The sequence below is a fragment of the Trachurus trachurus genome, assembly GCF_905171665.1.
Source record: "Trachurus trachurus genome assembly, chromosome: 3".
NCBI classification, from domain to species: Eukaryota; Metazoa; Chordata; class Actinopteri; order Carangiformes; family Carangidae; genus Trachurus; species Trachurus trachurus.
In genome coordinates this window covers 40,065,187-40,089,759 of record NC_139893.1, presented here as the reverse complement: position 1 = coordinate 40,089,759, position 24,573 = coordinate 40,065,187, and the positions used below count along the sequence as shown (strand labels likewise).

The 24,573-nt window shown below is 39.9% G+C and overlaps 1 protein-coding gene across 3 annotated transcripts in view; it reads right to left on the bottom strand.

Annotated features, from left to right (window-relative positions):
• Window positions 1-7,925: 7,925 nt before the first annotated feature.
• Window positions 7,926-24,573, bottom strand: part of gramd2aa (GRAM domain containing 2Aa) — a 32,206-nt gene continuing 15,558 nt past the window's right edge. Inside the window, exons 3-12 of one of the 3 annotated variants that reach the window (XM_083993668.1) lie at window positions 23,887-23,944; window positions 20,456-20,795; window positions 19,077-19,180; window positions 18,490-18,588; window positions 14,144-14,215; window positions 13,995-14,051; window positions 12,792-12,969; window positions 11,041-11,134; window positions 10,058-10,162; window positions 7,926-9,232 (exon numbers count right to left, since the gene is read on the bottom strand). In XM_083993668.1, the coding sequence (XP_083849794.1) occupies window positions 9,229-9,232; window positions 10,058-10,162; window positions 11,041-11,134; window positions 12,792-12,969; window positions 13,995-14,051; window positions 14,144-14,215; window positions 18,490-18,588; window positions 19,077-19,180; window positions 20,456-20,795; window positions 23,887-23,944 (1,111 nt within the window). In that variant the 3' untranslated portion in view covers window positions 7,926-9,228. The remainder of the gene's footprint in view (window positions 9,233-10,057; window positions 10,163-11,040; window positions 11,135-12,791; window positions 12,970-13,994; window positions 14,052-14,143; window positions 14,216-18,489; window positions 18,589-19,076; window positions 19,181-20,455; window positions 20,796-23,886; window positions 23,945-24,573) is intronic. The other 2 variants (XM_083993669.1, XM_083993670.1) reach the window with 2 other exon arrangements.

The window sequence follows — 24,573 nt, the reverse complement described above, 5'->3', positions numbered from 1 at the left end:
ACAAAACAAAAATAATATCCTACATAAATATTATAATAAATCAATTCATAAACTAAGAACAATGTACCTAAAATTTCCTATACCCCATAAAACTAAAGAAACACACTTTAAAATTATGAACAACATTTATCCTTCTAAAGAATTACTTAGACTATGCTTTAATATCGGTGACAATTTATGCACATTCTGTGAAAATGACATTGAAACCACGGATCATATCTTCTCATGTGATATAATACAAACATTCTAGGTTGACATCCACAATTGGATCAAACAAAAAATAATAGCCTATCCAGCTGCTATCTCTCGTGATGATGTCACTTTCGGTATGATCTTACAAAACAAATATGATGAACTCTGTTGCAATTTAATTCTTTGTCTAGCAAAATTTTTCATCCACAAGAATAGAATTATGAAGACATCCCCCAAATTTATTGTCTTCATGCATGAATTTAATTTGTACATGAAATCCCTAAAATTTGTAACAGAAATAAAGGCATAAAAACTATATGATAACTTCAAGAAATTTCCCACTGAAATGAATAACTAAAATTGATTTGAATCTCATCATCCTCAAAATCAATGTTTATTCTATTTTATACATACATTTTATTTTTGACTATTTATTTTGAGATGTTTATTTAAATTTTATTTTAACTGCTATGAATGTATTCTATTGAAGCAGTAATGTGTGTGTTCCTATTGTGAGTTAACTTGCACTAATGTTGAATGATGTTCACCTGGCATTCCCTTGACACTTATGTACTATGCACTATGAAAAATGCCAGTATTGTTTATTTTTGTACTTTTTCAATAAAGAATTTGAAAAAAAAATAGTTTGCTTTCCTCATTCTAGGAGTTGGTTGTTGCAGTTGCTCGGGGAGGACCAGTTTTATGTAGAGACCAGAAAAAACGTGTTTTTCATAGAGACACTTAAATAAAGCTCACAGGAAGGCCACACTGGTCTTCATTTACAACCAAAGGGTTCAGACTCTGACTGTGACATGCATTTTTTAAGTTTTTTTTTTTTTACTTTTATGCCTTTAATGAACAAAACCGTCACACAGAGGCACAGGAAATGGAGAGACAGAGAGAGTGGGAATGACATGCAGCAAAGGACCGCCAGGGGACCCGAACCGGCGCTGCAGCGAGGACTAGCCTCTAGTGAGGTACACTACACCCCCTGAAGAAATATTTTAAGGAGTGGATATTGGACTTGCAGTGTATAATTAGTAATATTCATCAGTAATTTTGTGGCAGAAAAAAAGCCCTGCACTGTTTGGACAGTTTCCACCCTCCTCTCTCCTTCCTCTGGCATCCAGCGTTCTTCTACATCCCACAGGCATATTTCATCCTGAGTAACCAGTTGGACGAGCCGTCAGGCTTTACTATTGTCCTCATAAAATGTCACAAAGCCGGGGCCCTCACCTCCCTGGCAGCACACCAGGTCAGTGAGACAAATTGCTGAGGTAAAGACACATTAATTTAGACAGATTTGCCTCTAAATGGCCAATTAGTTTCAAGTCAACCTCATTTGGACCTACAAGGAATCTGAACTCGACTTCCTGGCAGGTGCACTGAACTTAGTGTAGTGTGGTTTAGGAGGTGTCAGAGAGCTGCTGTGCCAGATCATCTAGATGGATAATCTGGAAACGCTGCCTTGCCTGCCATATAATTGCTTCATCTCTTGTTTCTCAGGCCTTGTTCTAATGTTATAGTTGTTGCAAATAAAAGATGGTGTTCCTAGTTATCATGTGACATTTATTTTTGTTGTCATGATGTCCAAATCTCTCTTGTACAAGACATAATGCATCACAGGAGATTTTTGGATAAATAATGAATCAGAAGTAATTTGGAGGAATATTACAGAGGGACATATTGTAATGTTCTGGATAATCTTAGCCGAGACGGATAAACCTAAATCCTACAAAATCCTGTACCCTGCTCTTTGCTCCATTGGCAAATAATACACATCTCTTTGTAGCAAAAAAAAAACAAAGCGTCTTAGCATCTGTGGCTTTATTTAGCACTAAATCAACAGCGGGACATGCTGTGAAATGAAGGCTGAAGACAGCAGTTGGTCTTTAAAGCCCTTCACTGGAAGCAGCTGTGAAACTGTGAAAAAGTGTTGAACTAATTTAATGACATTGATTGGAAGTTGGAAAACAATGAGATTCTATGAACAACACTAAGACCAAAGGTACATTAAAATGAATTAGTACAGAATACGGCTTGTGATTTACAGTGTAATTACTAAATAAAAAACGGGGGTTTACTAGAGTGAGAACACTATTAACTGTGTAGTGTCTGTATTTGCTTTTACCATATCAAAACGTGATTATGCTTTAAATGGGCTGGGCTTATTCAGAATATTTATTTTAAATATTCAGAATAATTAAAGGAGAAACATGACAAAATATGACAACAGATGTTTCCATGCAAGGTTACTTTGATGATGGTTTGATGCATTCGAAAATCTAGAAATCATCTTGAGCTCTAGCTCCATTGAAAACACACTTTTAGTTTACATATGTACGGCTGTGATTTATGACCAGATGTCCAGACGTGTGTGTGTGTATATTATGTGTGTATATATATATTAGTTTATAAACGACCACAAAAACAGCTCCATCAGTTAACTCACTCACCACTGTGCTTCATCAGTGTTGTGTGTAATTGATTTCAGGAGCAGCAGCCAAGGTCTCTCACTGGATCTCCAGGTGGTTCATATTCACTCGTTACATACAACTCCTCAGGCCTGTGGCACACACACACACACACACACACACACACACACACACACACACACACACACACACACACACACACACACACACACACACACACACACACAGGCCGTGCAGAATTGTCTCCAGCCTGGTGGAATAAAATCTGGTTTGGGAGTGTTGAGAGTGTTTTTGTACATTACATCATGTCCTGTCACAACACATCTGCAACCAACTACAACGACTTGGAGCCATTTTACATTAATTTACTGCAGCATGCGTGAGAATCAGTTTGATTAAAACAAGCGACGTCCTCCAGAGGCCTGACATCACGTCCTGGTTTCCAGGTGTGCAGCGCGCGGTGACAGCGTCTGTCTTGCTCAGGAGGTGGAAGTAGGTCACATCTGAATCACAACACGGTGTCAGAAATAAAAAGAGAAAGGCAAGAAGTGTATGCTCCACTGCACGAGCAGCAGGATCCCCCAGTGATAAGGCTGGCCATTGTGCACCATGTTAACACACAGCACCCGTGAAATTCAGAAGCACCAGTCAGGCTTGTCCTCCTTGGATCAGGTGGACTTGTTGAGAGAGTCCGTCATCACATGAGCACAGTGACTTCAGTGTAGTGTCCCTGCAGGAAAGAGGTGGAAAATTACAACTCTCAACTCCAACAAGGACATTGCAGAGAGTTAGAAGCTGGAGGCTGCAGCTTCAATATGGGAAGTATTACACTGAACCAGCAGGATTACAACATTAAAAACACATTTGGAGAAATCTGTTAACAGTTAATAAGGTGAAAGTATTGACTGACTTGTATCAACCTCTACTGGCAACCAGGGAATTGGAGCAATATTAAACTTTTCTAAACTTCTCCGTGAGTTGCCCTGTAACTAATATTAATAACTCCCAAGTCCCATTTCTATTAAAGGGATAGTTCACCCAAAATTCAAATTTCACTCATTATCTACTCACCCTCATGTCGACTAAGAGCTGTGAGAATTTTCAGAGTCCTCCGTTACTTCTCTGAGTTACGGGGGGGTCCGCGCAGCAGTATTTGTCCATATAATGGTTGTGAATGGATACCAACTTTCTTTGTCCAAAAAGACACACTAAAAAACATCCAAATACCTCCACACTGCTTGTCTGTAATGTCCCTCTTGTATTGAAGCCCCGACATGAGAAATTGTTCCGCCGGTCAGTGCAAATCACGCGAGATTTGCACTGACACAGGAAGAGCAGTGAACTGAGACACTGGGAGCTTCCGCTACAAACAAGCTTAAAATATAAACTTATTTAATTTTTTTCGGAACAATTTCTCATGTTGGGGCTTCAACACAAGAGGGACATTACAGATGAGCAGTATGGAGGTATTTGGATGTTATTTGGACGAAGAAAGTTGGTATCCATTGACAACCATTATATGGACAAATACTGCTGCACGGACCCCCCCGTAACTCAGAGAAGGAACAGAGGACTCTGAAAATTCTCACAGCTCTTAGTTGACATGAGGGTGAGTAGATAATGAGTGAAATTTGAATTTTGTGTGAACTATCCCTTTAACATCTGCCAACAGCTGGTTCGCTTGGTAAGGGGGGGAAACAGCTAGTTTTATTCTTAGAGATGCCAAAATCCACCCACCAGCACCTCATGTGATTCATACGAATAACACAAGAATGATAATACATGATTATTGTTGGCTATCTTCAAACACAGCTAGGCTAGCTAGTTTCCCTATTTCCAGTACTTATGCCACATTAAGCTAACCAGCTGCAGACATACACACACAGGCAGCATATTTCCAACCAAATGTCAGACTATTACTTCAAGTCTTTAACATATTCAGTTATTAAAGCAATAAATCATTGTCATTAATGGCCCAATAAACTAAAAACTGTAAAATATAAAAGCTAATATAATAAAAAGTCTCATAGTTTCACCAAGTGTGTCTTCTTTAAACAAGCTGTAGCCCATCCTCTTTTAACCAAAGCCACTGATTCTGTGGAAAGTGAATACACACTGAGTTATGATGAGGAACCGCAGATCTCTCAGCAGAGGAGATGCTGTGTTGAATTAGTTTCTGCTGGAAGGGAAAGGAAAGAGCTGATGAAGTGCAGATGCTAATCCAGAGAGAAAAAGGAAAAGATGAGAATGAAGAAGAAAATGAAAAGGTACAGTAAATTAGATTTTATGGTAATGTTCATATAGACAACAGTTAATCCCAACCATGGAGACTCAGACGCTCACAGCTGTTTCGTGTAATAGTTACAGCGACGATGATGTAGCCAGCGTTTCACTAAGACACACTTCAACCAGAGTGAGTTTGCTCAGTGAAAAATCACCATTCCTGTACAGAAAAAGTCCCAGAATGCATTACAACAGCTCTCCAGAGAGTGGGTGTGAGCATGTTGCTCTCAGTCAATGGTGGGCATATAGATGTATAAATATAGCAGAAGCTATCCCACTTGTTTGTGAACACTGGGGTGTGTCTGCGGTCACAGCCAAGCTCCGTTAATCCAAACACAGTTTATCATGTGGTTGCATTGCATTCTGGACCTTTGAGGTGCTCCAGCAGGAGAGAAATGAAATGTCCAACCAGAGTGTTATCATTTAGACAGCTGACCATGTTTTTACCATCACATTCAGTTGGAGCAATGATGTCATTCTTTTCTCTTGGCTGGTTCCCCATGGAAGTAAAAAATGTTTACCTCTTAACTGTTTGGTTTTTTCTTCACAGAGTTACAACAGATTTTTTTTTACATAGCCTACTACTTAATTCCAGTCATGTAATATTACAGAAAAATGTTTCTAATGCTATTCCTCGGGCTTTGTCAGGTGAAATTATTGTATAATGCGTAAACATCCATCTTAATTTCTCAATTATCCTTTTTCACAATTCTGTTCCTTAAACATGCATTCATTTATCGGCCCAGTGTAGAGTTATTTCCATAAGACGTATGGCTTTCATAATGTAATGTAAGCTAATATTCTCTCTGGGTATTTGGTTCCAGTGTGTTGCAGAAAAACACAGCACCTCTCACTTCATAAATGGATTAACTGTAACACACTTGGATTGTGCACCGAGCAGACGTGGACACATTTAATGCACCACTGAGGTAATGTGTTCTTGGACGACATCCAAGCAATGCAGCTCGGGTGTGATGATTTTACTGTGTGTAATGCAGACCATTACCGTGAAGTTACACTCAGCATTCTCCTTCACACCACGGAGGCCAGAGGTCGGTCGGAGAGCATTCCAAGGATAGACAATACGGCTCCCTGGAGGTATGGACGAGGCTGCAGCACGTCTGGCCATCTGCTTCGACCTGCCCCCATTACCCCACTCAGACTGACTCCACACATACACATGGAGTTACAGTAGTTGGCCCCTGCCCTTTGTGCTCCTTAAAGTCTTCAGAAGGCCTGCTGTTCAACTGAGACTGCATGAGCTAATAATTATAATAAACCTGTTTAAACAGCACTTTTATGACGTGCTATGTTAAAAAAAAAGAAGCAAATATCACTAGAAAAAGTCAAAACACACAGCCCTGTACAATGAATAAAGTTAGTATTACCTAACCGTATAATATAGAATGGTTATCAATGGTACAGGCAGGATGTTATAGTTGGGGTTAGTCAAGATCTTTACAATTTGTATGGTGGCTATTATGTCATGAGATGACCTGAATATGTCAAGATTTCATTTCCACTTAATTCTTCTTTTTTATTCCTGTGTTGCTTCTTGTATCTTGTTGAGATTCAGTGTCATGTGCTTGCCAAAAAAAAAGAAGAATTTTTTCTCCTTTAGGAAATTAATAAAAGACTACAGACTTTTTGCAACACCTGTTTTTCTTTTGTCTCATTCCATTCAGCGCCTGCTTTGGTAAATATTCTTAATTCACACCATATTCCCATTTATTATGCACACACACTCACTCCCACAACTCATGTGTGACATTACTTATTGACTGTGATTCTTCAAACCCACTCGCCCACCAGTGGATGAGTCAGTACAAACTCATGCAGCGAACCCAAACTTTGCTGAAAGCCACAGACTCCAAATACGTCAGGCTAATGTGCTGGGAAATGACTGTAAAATGATGCACCAGAGCTCTATAATATTTCTTCTGATGAAGTGATGCAGCCAGTAAATCACTGAATCTGGGTTTGAATATTTACTCTGTGTAAATATGTCTGCGAAGGTCATAGTTGTCTGAGAGGGGTTGAATCTAGGTCAACTGAACCTGATTATAGATTATTGAAGATGTTTCACCTTCATCTCAGAGGTTAACTGGAAACCCAGGAGTTTAGCTTTGGTGTGCTCATCAACAAGGTCATTGATACCACTGCAGTTAAACTATACTGTCAAAATAGATCAGTTCTTTTGAAGTTAATTTATGCTAAATATAGGGAGGGAACTATATGTTAAGGAGTTCCTGGACTACTTGTTCCTCTGGTTTAAAGAATGGGACCACGACTGAGAAACCAGTGTGAGCTCGGCTGACTTTGTGGACCATCGTTGAGCCGGTCTGGACTGCAGATGTCTCTTAGAAATCAGACTACATTTGTCAAGCGAAGGGACTGATCCAGAAAATCATTTCTCTCTGTTAGCCTGTGTACGGTTTATTTTCTTTTAGAGATGAAACAGGACCCAGCCCTGAAGTCATATTTCAACAACTGATAGATCATGAGTAAACGTGTTGCAGCTACAGCTGACTATCTAATCACATTTAAAAAGCTTGCAGCTCCAGATTCCTTCATATCACTTTAGAGCTCCTATGTTCTCTGTGCTTAGAAAACGCTGCAGCTTCTTGAGCTTCCAGAACCTTCTCAGACCCCATCAGATAATGTCAAACTTGTATGAATTATGTTCCCTATGTCCTTGTTGATCATTTTAATGGCTTTTAACACATTGCCAGGAGGACTACAGTCGGAAATTTGCCTTTGGCTAACACTGGCACCTTTACACTTATTAATGTTCATTTAATGTGCACTGTCCTCCTTAAATAAATACATATATATACTGTATATATAAAATAAAACTTGTATTTGTATTCATCAACTACAGTCACAGTTGGTTTTCGTTGACGTTTTAGTGAACGGACATTTTTTACCCATGAAACATTTTAGACATCTGGCAGAAAACAACTGCGCTCCTCCATCTTATCCTACATCCTGGCAGTTGTTGAGGACGTCTGCCAACCTTGTGTTTCAGTTTCATGATGTAGCTTGACTTGTGCAGATTCCCAAAATTCCCTTTGCTGTTAGGAGTCAAACCTCTTCACGGTGGCTCTGTGTGTAACAACAAAATGACAGCAATGGACAGTGACACCCTGACACCCACAATGACAGAAACAAATTAAAAGCCACAAACATTTAATCTACATTTTGTTGGCCGATTTAATTCATAGGGATTTCACAAACTAGTCTAGGACTACATTTCACCCATCTTTTCAAAATCAGTAAAACATCTCCCGACGAAGATATTATACCACCACCATCATCATCATCACACTCAGAACCTCAAATGCATCATTTTTGAGTTTTTGTTGACTTCATTTGAAATGTATAAAAGGAAAAGAAACACTCCTTTCACAAAGCAGATTAGTACAACTAAAAACAAAATATATGCATGTCATCTAACCATTGAATTCACATTATCGTCAACACCTACGCCTGATGTTCACTCCTGTGTATTACTGTTAAATGACAAATAAGTTCAGTCAAGTCATACTGTAATATGACTTCCCTCCATAAATACTTTCAAAAAACTATAACTGTGTACCTATAAACAAGCAAAAAAAACCAACAACAAAGTTCTAAAAAGGTTAGATACATTTGAAATAATAAGGACATTTTTTAAAAAGTGCATTTCCGCAGCTAATTGTAGCCTTTCTGTGGCAGCAAGATCTCTCCACAAAGAAAAACATTCAGTTTAGTCCACTTGTCAGTCTGAATAGATGTTGAATATTAATTGATGAGTCATGGCTGCTCACACCACTCACCTAAAATATCTTTACGATCAGTCTTTTCAAGTAATGAATGTGTTGAAATGTATGTCTTACTTCCATCCTCACCTCTAGTCTCCACCTCCTCCTCCTACACCTCACCAGTGTTACAAACAGCAGGTTCATCTGTAATCAGCACCTCTCTATACTCAGCGTCATGTGGGTAAAGATGAAATGTCTGTGAGGGGGGACAGGCCGTGGTAGACAATCATTATCTAAAGTAAAAGCTACTTTATATTCAAAAAATAAATAGACAGTCTGTTTTGCATAGTCTGGAAGTGATCACTGAATAGGAACTCATTCCGCGGTGGGAAGGTCCGTAACCGTGCCCGGAGTCGGGTCGACGATGCTCCTTTATGTGGCGCAGCTGGTGTGGGCTTGATCTGTTCTGGGCTTTTAAAGCTGATCCTGGATCTGTGCAGAGGGGCATCAACAACTCCAAGCATGAGAAGGATAAAACAGCAGCCAATCAGACGGGTCACAGAGGAGAGCTGTGGTTACCTGGAGGATGAGGAGAGTAAATCAACAATAAAGATCTGTTTTTTTTTATATTTTACGCTGACACTGTCCCTGTGGAAACCAGTAGAACATCAAACACACTCAACCCAAACATCATTTGTTTTACTCCTTTAAAAAAAACTCATCAGAGACAGAAGCTGCAAGTTAAGCTTCAGCTAGAAGCTCTACAAATATGGCATCATGTTCTTTTATTGATGTTGTATTTCTGGAGTATTTTGTAAGTTTGTCCCTGCTAAATAACAGTGTTATTACATACAATACACCATATAATAATACAATATAAAAAACATAACTCCTCTTGTCCCATTATTTTTCACACTTTTGGATTATTTTATCTCCCATGTATAAATCTCATCTTTCATGCATTTAAAATGGCCTCAGTGCATATTAATGCAATGGTTCTCAAAGTGGGGTCTCAAACTTTTTCTTGAAATTTTACCACTTTTTTCTATAATTAAAAATAACTTTTTTTTCTTAGAAATGATTATTTTTTATTTATTTTAGAAATGTTACCACTTTTTCTAGAATTTTTTAAAATGCAACATCGGAGGCACCGATGTTGCACCTGAATGCAACATCGGTGCCTCCGTCCTTCCTCACACTACACAGTGGTGGTGTTCTTCAGTCTCTGAACAAATATTTGTGTATTTCTGTTGTTTGCTTCAAAAACTTTGTCCAATGGGGGTCCGTGGTCTAATTTGTGTCAATGTAGGGGTCCTTGATGTAAAAAAAAAAAAAAAAGAGAACTGTAATGTACTGTGCCTTTTTTTCTCCATAAAACAAAGTGCTGTACTGATGCTGCGTTACCTCTCTCTCAGGGGCAGATTTGGGTTACTGAGGAAGGACAGCTGTTGCTCCAGACTGCACACGCGAAAGGCCAAGTAGCACGATGACAGGATGAGTAGAATAATACTGAGGAGAAAGAGAAGGAGACACATGGAAGTTCAGGTAAAAGTTTCAGGATTAGTGTCACATTTGAATCCTCAGCTGCCATATCTATTCATGAACACTGGGGGGCGATGTTTGACTTTCTGTCAACATACCACAGCCACACTGTCCTTGAACAACCCTCTATACATACACCCTAAAGGAACATGGCAGAAAATCTAAAATACAATAGTGAAATAAATGAATGAATACAGTTTATGTACAGATTGTATGAAGTAAGGCTGCATTCTCCCAATGATATAACATGAAGAATGTATATTCATCTTTTAATTTACTTACCGGTACTTACCTTTCTTGTCATATTACATGCATTATGTATTCTATTTTAATGATTAATGTATATGTAGTTTTAATTATTATGTATAAGGACTTTAATATGTGATAAACCAGACATTAATTTGTCTTTAATGAGCAGCAGATAGTGAGGCAGCAGCTTCGTCCCCTCTGGGTGAAGGACAGGCTCTCTGCTATGCTGCAGGGCAGGAGGGCTGAGGAGAGCCTGATCCTCACCCACACTAATTATTTGGAACATTTTCGATGAATCTTAATAATTAATTTAGATCTCATGACAGCCAACTTGTCTATGAAGAAATGAAAACTAAAATGTGTTTTGATAGCTTTGCTCCCCTGTGTTCAGTCTGACTGTTTGTGTCTATAGCTCCTCGTTAATGTGCAGTGTGAGATAGTGTGTGTGTGTGTGTGTGTGTGTGTGTGTGTGTGTGTGTGTGTGTGTGTGTGTGTGTGTGTGTGTGTGTGTGTGTGTGTGTGTGTGTGTGTGAGTCAGCTGCTGGAGGAGCTGAAGGTGGTGTTATTGTTGTGTGCATGTCCCTCTCTATACTCACAGGAGGGTGAAGAACTTGAGCAGCTGGTACTCCATCTGGCCCAGCTCTGCCACTGGCTCTGATAAAAGACCTCTGTCTGTCTGCAGAGCTCGCTCTGTAACACACACACACATAAAACCATTAACAGTGCTTGGCTTGACTACACGACATGTCCAACTTCTAATGGCGCTGGCCCACCTGTTAGTGTATATGTGATCACATTTGGACGGTGCTTTCTCACAGCTAATGGTGTGACAGTGTGCACTCTGGAGCTCAGAAATGAAACACGGTATTTACTCAGTCTCATCAATTACGCCTTTTCAAAGCGAACATGTTGTTGTTTGTACATATGTAATGCTGGAGAGTGCAATTAGGTTATAATAACACTGAGCTGACAGACCCCAGCTGCTGCCTGCAGAGGCTGCCATGTTCATTTCCTACAAATAAAACTTTGCTGTTATCATGGGGCAAAAATATGAACAATTTAGAATATTTTGTTATTCATACTATTAAAATGACTGCAACAGCATTACACCCTGAGCAGATCATTATATCCTAATATCTCCATTACTGCTGCATCCTGTCTGACATGTATGCACAGGCTCTATTTGTGTATAATGTAGGTTACTGCATTAGTTTCCACTACGCGTGTGACCTACGATGATGATTGTACACAAAAGCTCACACTAATCACACAACCAACATGTAAGGGAGAACCACAGCAGTGTCAGCATACAGCTGTTAAACTGTCCTCAGCCAACTTTGACAGCAGACATTGTTTGCGATAATCTCCACTTAATCTGCATCCGCCCCCAAGCTTTTTAATACGAGCCCCCTCCCCTCCCCACACATGATTTAATCTCCATTTGGAGTTTAATGTGTGTGTCATTGCGTAAGAAAGATGTTGCCATCCAAAAGCAATTACTCTGTCTTTTGCACTCTGACACACAGACACACACACACACACACAAACACGCATTAACACAGAAACCTATGCATCCACACAACTTAACTCTGACGACTACAAACAGCATTATCCTTTAATGCAAGTGACATTTGGAAGATGCAACATGTTGTTACTTATTACCTGTAAAACTCATGGATTATGGCCTTATTAAAGGGATAGTTCAACATTTTGGCCCATTGCCATAAGGAGTAGGAGTAGGTTTGTTACCTTTAATTGTCGTATTTTTACGGCCTCTGTAGCGTAGCTCTGAGCAGCTCACGGCTCTGCTCCACCGTCCTAAAAATAGCTTGCACTGACAATTAAAGGTAACAAATAAAAATATAAAAATAAATAAAACCTACTCCTAAAACTATAGGGATTATGGCAATGGGCCAATTTGCCAAAATGTTGAACTATCCCTTTAAGAGGGGGTGCCCTGGGGATTGTGGGTGGGAAAGGTTTTTTTTGTTTTTTTGTAAAGCATTTTGTGCTGCATTTTTAATTGTATGAAAAGTGTCATAGAGGTAAACTTTGTTTGTTTGAATGATTGTATCTTTGTTTTTTTTTTAATTGTGTTGAGACACTGTGTAATTCTAGACTAAGAATAAACTCACATACATTTTGGGACTGTACACAAACACACCTGCAGGGCCTCAGATGAAGACAGAGCTTTTCTTATTGTACTTGAACTTATTGTAGTTTGGAGAAAAATGGCTTTGTCAAGTATCAGCAGCTGACCTAACTCATACGTGTGTGGCCTTGGATAAAACCTTGGACTTTGATACACTGGCATGGTGTGTCATCATTGTAAGGACTGTTTCATCACCTTCCAGCAGCTGCTCTGATTTGAAGGGTGTGTCAGTGGCGCTCAGGCTGCTGGTGGAGTTCCCCAGGAGGTCAGGGAGGGAGGAGGAGACAGACACCACCGAGGGTTTCCTCCTCCACTTTAACACTGATGGGAATTCGTCAACCACTGGGAATTCGTCTGGAGTCGGGAACTCGTCCTGTGGCACAGAGGGGAGACGAGAATGTATTGGAAAGATGAAGAGATTCAGATGGAATTTAGCAAAAATGAAAATATATATCTATATATTTTGAGAGGATCAAAAGTCAGAAAACTTTTATTTTTAATTATGTCCTTTACATCACTTTGATCATCTATCATACGACCCCTCCCTGAGACTAGGACCTACTGACGTGAACAAACACCACATCACCACTTGTCATTCACTGTGTGTCCACTAAGCTGAGGCATTTGATTATTTGGGGCGATGCTGCAAATGAGCGATCTATTAGTTCCACATTATAGTTCCACACTGTAGCCAAGAGGCTTTAAAGTGAAAAACTATTAATATTTATCTCTGCAAAGGAGGTTATGTTTGTTTATATGTCAGCAGGATTATGCAGTGGGGAGGATCGGCATGAGCCAGGAAAGAACTCGTTACATTTACCCATTCATTCACGCTCTGAATACCTTGATATCTATTATAACTGCCTCAATATATATTTATTTCTTACTTTAATTGGAAATGATTAAAGCTTATAATAATTAAAGCTCTATAAAGTCTTCAGAATAACATACTGGCAGCATGTACAGACACCTTTTTGTCTTTGAACTCTATCAACATAGATTAGAGTGTGATCAAGGACGAGCATGTTCATGTAAATTAATTATTCCTCAATACAAAAGCTGTTCTGTCGCAGAGTGGCCTATGGTACACACACACACACAACACACAAGGTGACTTCACAGAGCCTTTTGATAGCATCTTGCAGACTCGGGGGATAATTCACTGCAAGGCTGCGGCTGTAATACAATGATCTATTGATCCTGTCTGTGTAAGGAGAGAAGTCAGCCTTCAGGTCAGGGGGAGTTGTAAGTGAGAGTTGTGAGGCCTTTACGGCAACATGCAACTTGACAAAGACACATTAAACAAAATTTATATGGGATAAGGAAATGTTTCAGCCACTTTAATCTTTACAACTGATGATTTTATGATCTCTCTATGAAAAACAAGCTGACACTGACCAAGGATAAAGTGGGCTCCTCCATGAACTGCTTCAGGCTCAGACTCTTCCCATTGACCTGGAGAGGGAGAAGAAATCAGCCCTGACATGTAAAACGCACAGTATACAGCCTGAATGATGCATGTGCATAAAATATGTTTGTCCTCTGACCTGTAGGTGTGTGCAGATCCTGCGAAGGACGTCGTAGACACTGTCTCTTGATAGCAACGATACGAATACATACTGAGGAAATGAAAAAAGAGAGAAAACTCATGTTGATATTCTGATCATATTTTAAGTTTATGCACCAAACAGCACAGAACATTCATATGGAGCCCCAGATATGACATGCGGGAAAAAAATAATAATTTGTGGCCACAAAATACAAATTTGTTCCCACGAATTAGTAATGGACACATAGGCGCCGATTCCGTGGGCACCGAAAGGAAACTGGCTCCGCTCCGCTCCGTCAGTCAGTCAGAAATCACACAACTTAAACATCAGAACAACAACATTACTGCGGGGTCGTTACAATATTTTCAGTGGTGCAGTAGCTATTATTAATAATGAGCAATGAGCCCGGTTCAGGTGTGCAACCCCCCCCCCCGACCTGGCTCTCAATAGTCTGTTGAGATGCCTCTCACTAATAATGAATCCCTGCAATGCCAGGCTTTTCAAAATGTCTTTGTACGTGGTTCATCCCCAGCCTATAATAAAACTCTACCATACTATCCCTGTCCATTGTGTGACAGCGTGACTGTTCCTGTTTGAGAAGGTGCGCTCCATTTGCTTGCCCAGCTGTCCAGGAATAATATACTATTATGTTTTAGTATTTCGTGCGCACGTTATACCTGTTTCGTGGCCACAAATTAGTATTTCGTGGCCTAAAATTAGTATTTTTTTCTTGCATGTCATATCTGGGGCTCCGTACATTCAGATGAGAAAAGCAATAAAAAGATCAGTTCTACATTAAAAGGATATGCAGAGGTACGTTAAGATTTATCTGTGGCGTTGCAGAGCTTCAACTGGGAAAGGGTTAAAATTTGCTAGAAATAATTTGGGCAAATAACACTTCAGGGATTCAAGAGCTTTAATCTGGGGCACAAAGAGGATATTTCTCTAATCACATTTCTGTTCTAGTTCTTTCTTTCTCTTTTTTTTCATGAAAATGATGAATGGCAGGTCAGTGACAGCTTACCCAAATATCCCTCTGACCTGGATAAATATCATTATTATCTGAAACAGTACCTTTGCATTTATTCATGAGCATCTGAAACAGTGTGTTACTGTGTGTGGACTTTTATCAGAAGGTTTTCTGTGCACACCAGCTCATAAACGCCCCTGTTGTGTCTCTCCTGACACAGTCATGCGGGTGAATGAGCTAAAAAAATTACAAGTGAGCCCGAGCCGTGCTGTTACAGACACAAGCTGTGAACGTTTCACCTCATAAACACGAGACGACCCTGGCGATTTGTCAGAACGTATGAGGCACAGTCGTACTGTACAGAGCCATGTACGTGCACGATGTTATGTAATGCACATTACATAATCATGCAGACATACAGTGGGGTCCAAAACGGGAAAGTAGCCTCAGCCATTTGGACCCCACCGTATAGGGACAGGTATTTGTCCTTGTAATGTAGGAAACATTGTGTGCCACATGTTGTGTGTCTCACGTGCTTTGACAAAGGTGCATCTATGTTGGGAAGCTGCTGCTCTGACCTGCTGAGCTGGTGACTGGACGGATGACTGCAGTTTGGCTTGATAGGCTCAATATTTGTGTAATATTATGCATCTGTGGTTGTATTACTCATTTCATAGCAGCAATATTCCAAACTCAGATCTGAACGACTATTTCACACTGTTGGTTTGATTGACTGAATTAAAATGTAACCTCAAGCAGAGAGAGAGAGGAGAAGCATATTTGCTATTTGAAGGTGAAGACAGATATGGATAAACTAAGCATTATATATATATTAGGGCCGGGACTCGATTAAAAAAATTAATCAAATTAATTAGAGGCTTTGTAATTAATTAATCGCAATACATTTTTTTTTACTCCTTTTTTAATCGTATATAAATATTTGACCTGAGGACAGTGAGAAGCATTTTTTTTTTCACATGGATTTTAGTATACCATTGAATGACTGAATACATAAGCTTAAGCATTCAAGGTGGTACTTAACCAAGACCAACAGACTAGGGATGCAAATTATCCATTAATTCATTAATGGATATTTGATACATACAGATTAAATGGTCTTTCCTTCCAATACACTATGATGATTACTGTAGTATTTAACTAGGCTACTTAAATCACAGTAGCATAAACTGATTTGTTGAACTCAGCCTGATGTAAACATTAATAAAACTCAGTAACCAATCACACAGCTCCATGTTGTCCCTGTGTGATGTTCAGGGACAGGTCAGGACAGTCTGAAGACAGAGCTCTGAGGGTGAAGTCCTATCATAATGAGATGAGATGCACCTGTGAGAGTGACAGGTCATAGATATAGCGCTGCAGCTGAGCAATTAGCGCGATATAGCGCATTTAGCGTGCGCCCGTGTCTGTGTGTCTATGTGCAGGCAGAGATCAGAGATGGTGTTTTAAATAACCATGCTAGCGTTTCACCAGCTCTCATCTCTGCCAGTCAGCCTCTCAAACTGCCGCCTCTCTCGCGTGCGGGCGCACCGCACGTAGACACACGTGAGAAAAAAATTGAAAAAAAAAAAAATTGGAAAAAAAAAAAAAAAAAAAAATCAATTTTTTTCAATAAGTGCGATTAAAATGCGTTAATTTTTTTAACTCGTTAATTTTTGTGTAATTAATTAATCGTAATTAATGCGTTAAAGTCCCGGCCCTAATATATATATATACATATATATATATATATATATATATATATATATATATATATATATATATATATATATATATATATTTCTTTTTTTTATAGGGATAGTTCAACATTTGGCAAATTGGCCCATTGCTATTATCCCTATAATTTTAGGAGTAGGTTCGTTACCTTTAATTGTCAGTGCAAGCTATTTTTAGAACAGCGGAGCAGAGCCGTGAGCTGCTCAGAGCTACGCTATGGAGGCTAATGGAATTTCTTGGTTTCCCTCATCAAACTCATCAAATATACAATTTAACAACTCCAAAACGCTCTGGTGGACAAGTTGTGACCTGCACATTCACCACGCTATGAGATAATAACACAACGTTATGAGACAGAGTTGTTTTCAAGGTAGATTCATGCAAAACCGCTGATGCGCGTACCCATCGGGGGTAGTTTTTTGGCAAGCAGTCTCTGCATTTGCCTCGGAAACAATTCCATTAGCCTCCTTAGCGTAGCTCTGAGCAGCTCGCAGCTCTGCTCCGCCATTCTAAAAACAGCTTGCATCGACAATTAAAGGTAACAAACCTACTGCTATGACTATAGGGATTATGGCAATGGGCCAATTTCCCAAAATGTTGAACTATCCCTTTAAGATTTGGTCATTTTTGCTTTTAATTGATAGGATTAAAGGCACAGTGGGGAATCGATCCAGCCACCGCTGCATTGGGCATTGCCTGCATGGGGCGTGCTTTTACAACTCGATCACCGAGCACCCATCCCCAATATCAATTTATTAATAATTGATTAGGCACTAAAAATGCAACAGTGGCAACAGTAAACATGTATTATTATACGAAATACAGTATGTGTGCCACAGCTACAAAAAGGCAAAATATTCTGTTTTCTATGTCTGTGAATTATGCAAAAAGGTCTGCTTGTTGGTTGAGCAAAAATAACCCCTGATAAATGATGTCTAAAAAACTATGTTTGATATAAACAGTAAACTTCATCATGTGCTTGAATAAGCATGATTTGCCCTTTTATCTCTCTCTGTTCGTGTGTTCATATCATTAAACATGGGGACAAAAAAGATCTTGCTGCATCTTTTCAGGTGGAATACCTGCATTGTTGTTCATGAGCAGAATAGACAGTTATAAATGATCTCAGCTGTAAATTGCTGCAATGCTGACACACTTGTTCTTGAGGTTCTCCAGAGCCCACTGGGTGTCAGGGGTGGGAGGTTGTGGATGAGTCATAGCTTCAAATGACTAATCTGTCTGCTGTTTTTTTTTGTTTTTTTGTGCTACACTGACTGGTGCTGATGTTAAATCACCTAGATCGTATCAAATGCTAATGTTGCTTATCTGCAGACGGTATTGGTGGGTTGTCGAGGCCAGAACAGAAGCTGAAAAACACATTAAGTCTTTAGAAACACCAGCACCTGACGAGAGGTCGCCTCCGATGCGATAGGAAGTTAAAATGCCTCTTTGAACGCTGCAGTAATGGTGGAAAAACCCTTCACTCTCTTGTGCTGCCAGGCTTGGGACTCTAACTCTGCTTCTATCTATAGCATGATGTTGTTTTTTCCATCACACCTCGCCTGGAAAACACACCACCCATGCTGCGCTAATCAGCATAAGTATTTTAATTCAGAGCGACTGCCATGGGAGTGTTTACCTTCTGGCCGGTGTCTGTGGTGATAGCCAAGCCATTGGGCACGAGGCCCGCTGTTTTGTGCTTCTTCACCAGCCTCACAGAAGCCACAGGGATAGCCACCTAGAGAGGATGGAGAAAAGCAGAAAGATTAACACTGACTCAGATGATGAAGTACACTCAGGAAAAGCCCTTGGAAAAAAAACTAGAGGACATAAAACGTGTCTCATTTCAGTGAGAATGTAAGGAATGCAGTCTGAATAAGTAGCTTATTGTCACTAAGATGACAGGGGAGGTTTCAAGGAAATGACGGGAAAAGAACAATTCGCAGCATATGAAAGAGAAAGTCACATAACTTTGAAGGTTAAAGGTTCAAGAAGTCTGCAGCCTGCTCCCGGTACAGTCCAAGTTCAGTTTTGCAAACACGCACAGAGAGATTTAAAGCGTGGAAGTCAGGCTGGAAGTCAGACTATAATCCTGACTGACTCTCAGTTAAATAAACTGTCAGTTTGTCCAGTCCGCTTGTCAGATTGTCTCCCACAGTTACTTGGTTCAAGTTTGTCAGTCAGTTTGAGTTTGACTTTATTAAACTGTCCGTCAGTCACTCGCACCTTGATGTCTTTGCCAAAGAGGTTGGCACAGAAACACAGCCAGTTTCTGGAGATGTAGAGGCGGCCTTGGAGGAGGATATCTCTGAGAAGAGCACAGGAGTACACTGAGGACAGAAGACAGAGAGAGAAAAAAACATCAGTGTTACAACTTCAAGAACTGCAAACTGGAAGGGAAGAAAAGAAAAAACACAGATTTAATAAAACAACATCTCAGACACCTCAAACTGCCTCATGAGTCGAAATCATTCATCTCGCAAGTTTCACATCATAGGTTTGATTTCCATAGGTTGCACGGAGCATCGGAGCTCACAGCAAACTGAGCTGAACTGTGCAGACAGAGGAGTTGACACTGCAGAGGAAGCTGCTGGAGCAGACTTCTGACAGTCCAAGTGTTCATCTGAGCTCAGTCAAACACAGACATGAAGTGAGAAGAAATCAAAGCTGGAAACGGTGTCAGGATGAACAGCTCAAACCTCTGACAAGTACATTAAAACTAAACTGTGTAACAGTTAAAAATGTTTGTTTACTGTGACTGTTGCTTTATGAATGGAGCAAGAATATTGTAAATGATACTAATGTATTAAAGATGCTGCCACTTTCTGCTGATTGGGAGTTTTGTTATCAGTGTTATTGTACATTCCAACTGAAATCTTACTTTTCTGACAGAAACTCAACTCTTGACAAGACAGAAAGATACAAGTGAAACCCAGACAGGACACTGAAGATGCTGCAACATGACACAACCTTCATCTGCTCCCATCACAATAAAAAACTATAAAAAAGATACAGGACACATTCATAGAAAATATAATGTAAATCTATATGATATATAATAAATATAAATATATACACTGTATATTACTGAACAATGAGATGAATTAATCAAATCAGAATAGATTATGAAAATTAAGAGTAGATTTGACAGACTAGACAGTTTTATAGAGCTGGACCACAGCTATTAGTTTATTTCATGACTTGTTCATTCATCAAAGTTATTTATTTTACTTTCACATGGTCAGAAAACTAAACAAATGCAATGCTATTTTTTCCCCCAACCCGAACAGGAACTATTTAAAGAGCTTGTTATGCAAACTCCAAAGATTCATTCAAAATGATAACGATCTAAAAGAGAAAAGAAGTCAAACATTTTCAATCAGTTTTGTTTGATAAATAACTTACGATTTACAGTAGTTATTTAGTTTAGTCAGTTTAGTTCAGTTAAATGCATCTCAAGTAAAAAGACAGATAAATCATTTCAGGTCTAAATCACATTAAAACACACATAACATCAGTCTGGTGTGAACAGCTTGCAGGAGAATAGAATTAGAATATTTACAAGTTGAACTATGAAAGTTGTGTAAAACAAAAAAAGACAGTACCTTTCATGAGTATCTCATCCTTGGGCACACACTGGAACAGTTTGTGGTACTGGGAGTTGTACTTGCTGACAGTCTGTGCAGAGGGACAGGGCAGAGTCATGAGCAGCTCCTTGGTGGACCGGCCTGCCTGCACAGCGCTAACACCGGCTCCCCCAGCCGCTCTGCTGCCGCTGCCCCCGCCGCCGCCGGCCACGCCCGCTCCGCCCGCCGCCGACACCACCCTCTCCCTCAGAGGACGAGAGCTCTGCACCAGGCTCAGCACGTTGGCACCGTACACACACACACACTCGCGCACATCCAAGGCCTGGAGCAAGCCGCTGCAAGACACACACTGTCCCCACTGTCCACGGTCAGTACGGGGAGCAGAGGGGGGGGGACGGGCTGCTGCTTCTGTCCAACTACCTCTAAGTCTACAAACACAACACACACACGGCTGGGTCTAACGTACACACCTACACACACCTACACACACAGAGACTATTAAAGCGCCTCAGTTTACAGCTGAGCTGTCTCAGAAACCACAAGGCTGCCTCTCTCTCTAACACTCCTCCAGTGACTCTACACTCTGCAGCACCCGGCTGACACCCTCCCTCTCCTTCTCCCTCCTCGACACACACACACTCTGCCCTTCATCATTCTCAGCTGAAAAACACAACACACTCTGCCACACGTAGGCACTCAGCTGAAATCCCTTTCTCGCTCTGTCTTGTCTCTTTCTTCCTGCCTTTCCCTCAGCGTCTCCTCCTCCCTGTCGTGTCGGTCTGTGACACCTGGAAGTGTTTGTCTCTCAAGGAAAATCATGCACTCTGTCCTCCATGAACACAACAAGAGGTCTCATTCATCCCCTGCTCTCCTCCCTCACCTCTCACACTCACTTCCAGCTCTTCTTATCTCTGCCGCCACAGTTATCGCTCCCTAGTTTTCCGTCCCGTTCTTGCGCCTCATCTATCTATCTCTCCTTCTGCTCAACTTGCTGTTGTCTGCCTCCTCCTGTTTTTGTCTTTCTATTAATAGCACGTGCCGGAGCAGCTTCTGTCCTCAGTGATGCGGCGCTCAACGTGTGTTACAGTAATGTACGGGGCTCGATCATCATCATCATCATCATCTTTGGGGCTTTTCCCAGAGAAATGCTGCCTGTTCATATGTTGTTGTGAAAAATGATGGACTTACTTCTGCAACTTAACTTCTATTACTTATCTATTTGTGATGTGACATTCAGGGAATCTGTTTTCTACTCTAGTCTACAGTGACAGGTGGTGATGGATGAGAAAATAAGGGGAGGAAGGGAGAGCAAGGGGAATCATGCAGGACATCTTCTACAGTACATCATGAAGTAATAACAAGATCATGTACAATTATGTGTATAAAAAACATTCTGGCTTGTTGACAACCAAAAATGTGAGCACTAACTATGTCGTGCATTCAGTATTTGTCATGTATTTTCCCATATGTAGTAACCAGATAGTTACTACATATGTAGTATAGGCATTGAGTATTCTGTCATATATTTACTTATGTGTAGTTACCATATAGTTACTGCATATGTAGTATAGGCATTGAGTATTCTGTCATATATTTTCCTATATGAAGTACAGGCATTGAGTATTCTGTCATGTATCTTCCTATATGTAGTAACCAGATAGTTACTACATATGTAGTACAGACATTGAGTATTCTGTCATGTATCTTCCTATATGTAGTAACCAGATAGTTATAGTGATTTGTTTAATGAATCCTGCTCCTTAATACTATGTATTGCTGATGCCCTATGATGTGATCACTAAGAACTGATTATATTATGAGCACTAACTACCTTGTGCCATCGCAAATGTGTGTTATGGCCTTACAAATGTATATTTATTAAAGCAGAAGTAAGTGATATATTTGTGTTAATATAAGTCTTAAATAGTTATATCTTCCGACAGCAATCACTTACATAGAGTGTTTGGTCTGAATCACGGGTCTCTCAGTCCCTCTGCTCTGCTCTGAGCCGAAGAGAAAACATTTATCGTATCCTACAGTTTTTATCCAATGAGGAGAGAGAACGGCATGCAGGGCTGTGTGTGCAGCCAAGGAACGCCGTGAATGTGGTGACGTAGCGACGAGGACTGTTATGGTGCGTTCAAGGAAACTCGTATTTTTCCGACCGTGAAGTCATACCAGTTCGATCTGGTACGAGTTCACCGGTCGGAAGTTACGAGTGGCCGTTATAGTGACTTTCACCGGTAAAACAGGTCGGAAAAACACGAGTGGGTTGCCTGAAACGCTACAAAGTCGTAAGTTGTGACTTGAAGCTGTAATTTATGATTTCAAAAGCCTGCCTGGAACGCAGCATTAGCGAAAACGACCGGATCACTCACTTCTGCTTTAATGTGAACTGAATGTGTCTTTGGTATTTTACCTCATTGTTGCTCTTTTTTAAGGTTGCCTTTTATCATCAGGCAGAGGGACTGGCGATGAAAACTAGCTTTTTTGGCTAACTCGGGTGCATTTACATTTGTTTTTTTACAATGTTTTATTAATGTACATTGTCCCTTGTCAAATAGATTAACTGAAACTGAAACACTGCTGAGCTGTTGTCAGCGATATAAATTGTTCTTTAGTTATTTATAAGTTGAATGGAAACAGTTAGAGATGATGAATCTCATATTTATTGTGGCAGCATGTTAGTTTTTCTGACTTGGTATGATCATCATCATGTAAGATTTTCAAAAGACAAATAAGCAGTAGATGATAATGAATAATGATCAGATTGTCATCATGTTTTGGTTTAAAGGCTGCAGCCTTTTGCATCCAATTGTTACCACATATGTTATCACATATCAGTGTGAGATGTATCAAAATAAAACATAAGAATAAAACAGAGAGAAATCACAAAATGAATGCTCTCCTTGGCAGGAAAGTGGCTTTTTAACAGGTGAGTGTCACATTTATTATGAATTAAACATTGGGATGTAATTGGAAGTTGCGGTCAAAGACACATTTAAGATAAAGTGGAAATCTGATGCCCCCCTTCCAATTAAAATGGGGCTTGGTGAAATCAATAGCCGTGTGCCCCTAAAAAAAGAACTGATTGGATGCAGAAAAGAAGTAAGACCTTTTACAAAGTATGGCAACCATTTTTCCGATGAACTATGAATAGTGATGCTACCCCATGTCTCTCTCAGTATCTTCCATTATTGTAAAATGTACCTGATTTATTTATATTTTTTTATTATTATTATTTATTTATTTTTCCACTTTCTATTGTGCTGTCACTGTGAGTTAATTTAATTTTTACTTTGCCACCTTGTGGACATTGAATTTTCCCCTGATTTGATTATGTTGTGTCAGTTTGTAACTGTAACTTTGTTTTTGAAAAAAATCTAAAATAAATATAAAAAAAAAAAAAAAAAAAAAAAAAAAAGACACATTTAAGTGAGCAGACTTACCGAGCCCCTGTAACATTTCTTCACGTCTTCATAGGACAGGTCTTCAATCAGCTGAAACCTGCAATGACAGGAAAAAAAACACATTTATAATTAACATGTCAATTCTTCACGTGTGTTACATACAATGCATCCACCACAACATTTTCTACTTCAATACACAATCACAGCTGCAGGCAGATTAATACTTTCATCTGGCCTGAAGGAGGCAAAGATAGTCGTCTTGGCAGCATAACAAATGGTTGTTAGCTTGTGTGCGTGTGTGTGTCGGCCTGTGTCTATGAGAACATTGCATGAAAATCCCAGCTGGGTCAAAGCTTCCACATGACAAGTTAATCATCAGTGTGTGCATAACTGCAGAGGGATGGAGGCTGTCACACAACAACACAATCAAACATAAATATGGAGTTGTTTGAACACAAATAGTGGCCATGCCAAGAGATTATCCATGTTGCTCTTTTTATAGTCAGAATACATAAGACACACACACACACACATCACTGGCATCACGCTGGCCTCAGGAGGAATATTCAGAGCAGTGTAGCAGATGTCACAGCACGATACCCATATCTATTGCTTATGCAGACAGAACCATGCAGCAGATAATCAGCCCTGTAAGGAGAATGTCATTGAATTGAACCGCTGTCACAGTTAAGACGCCTCACAGAAGACGACACGCACGCCGCAACA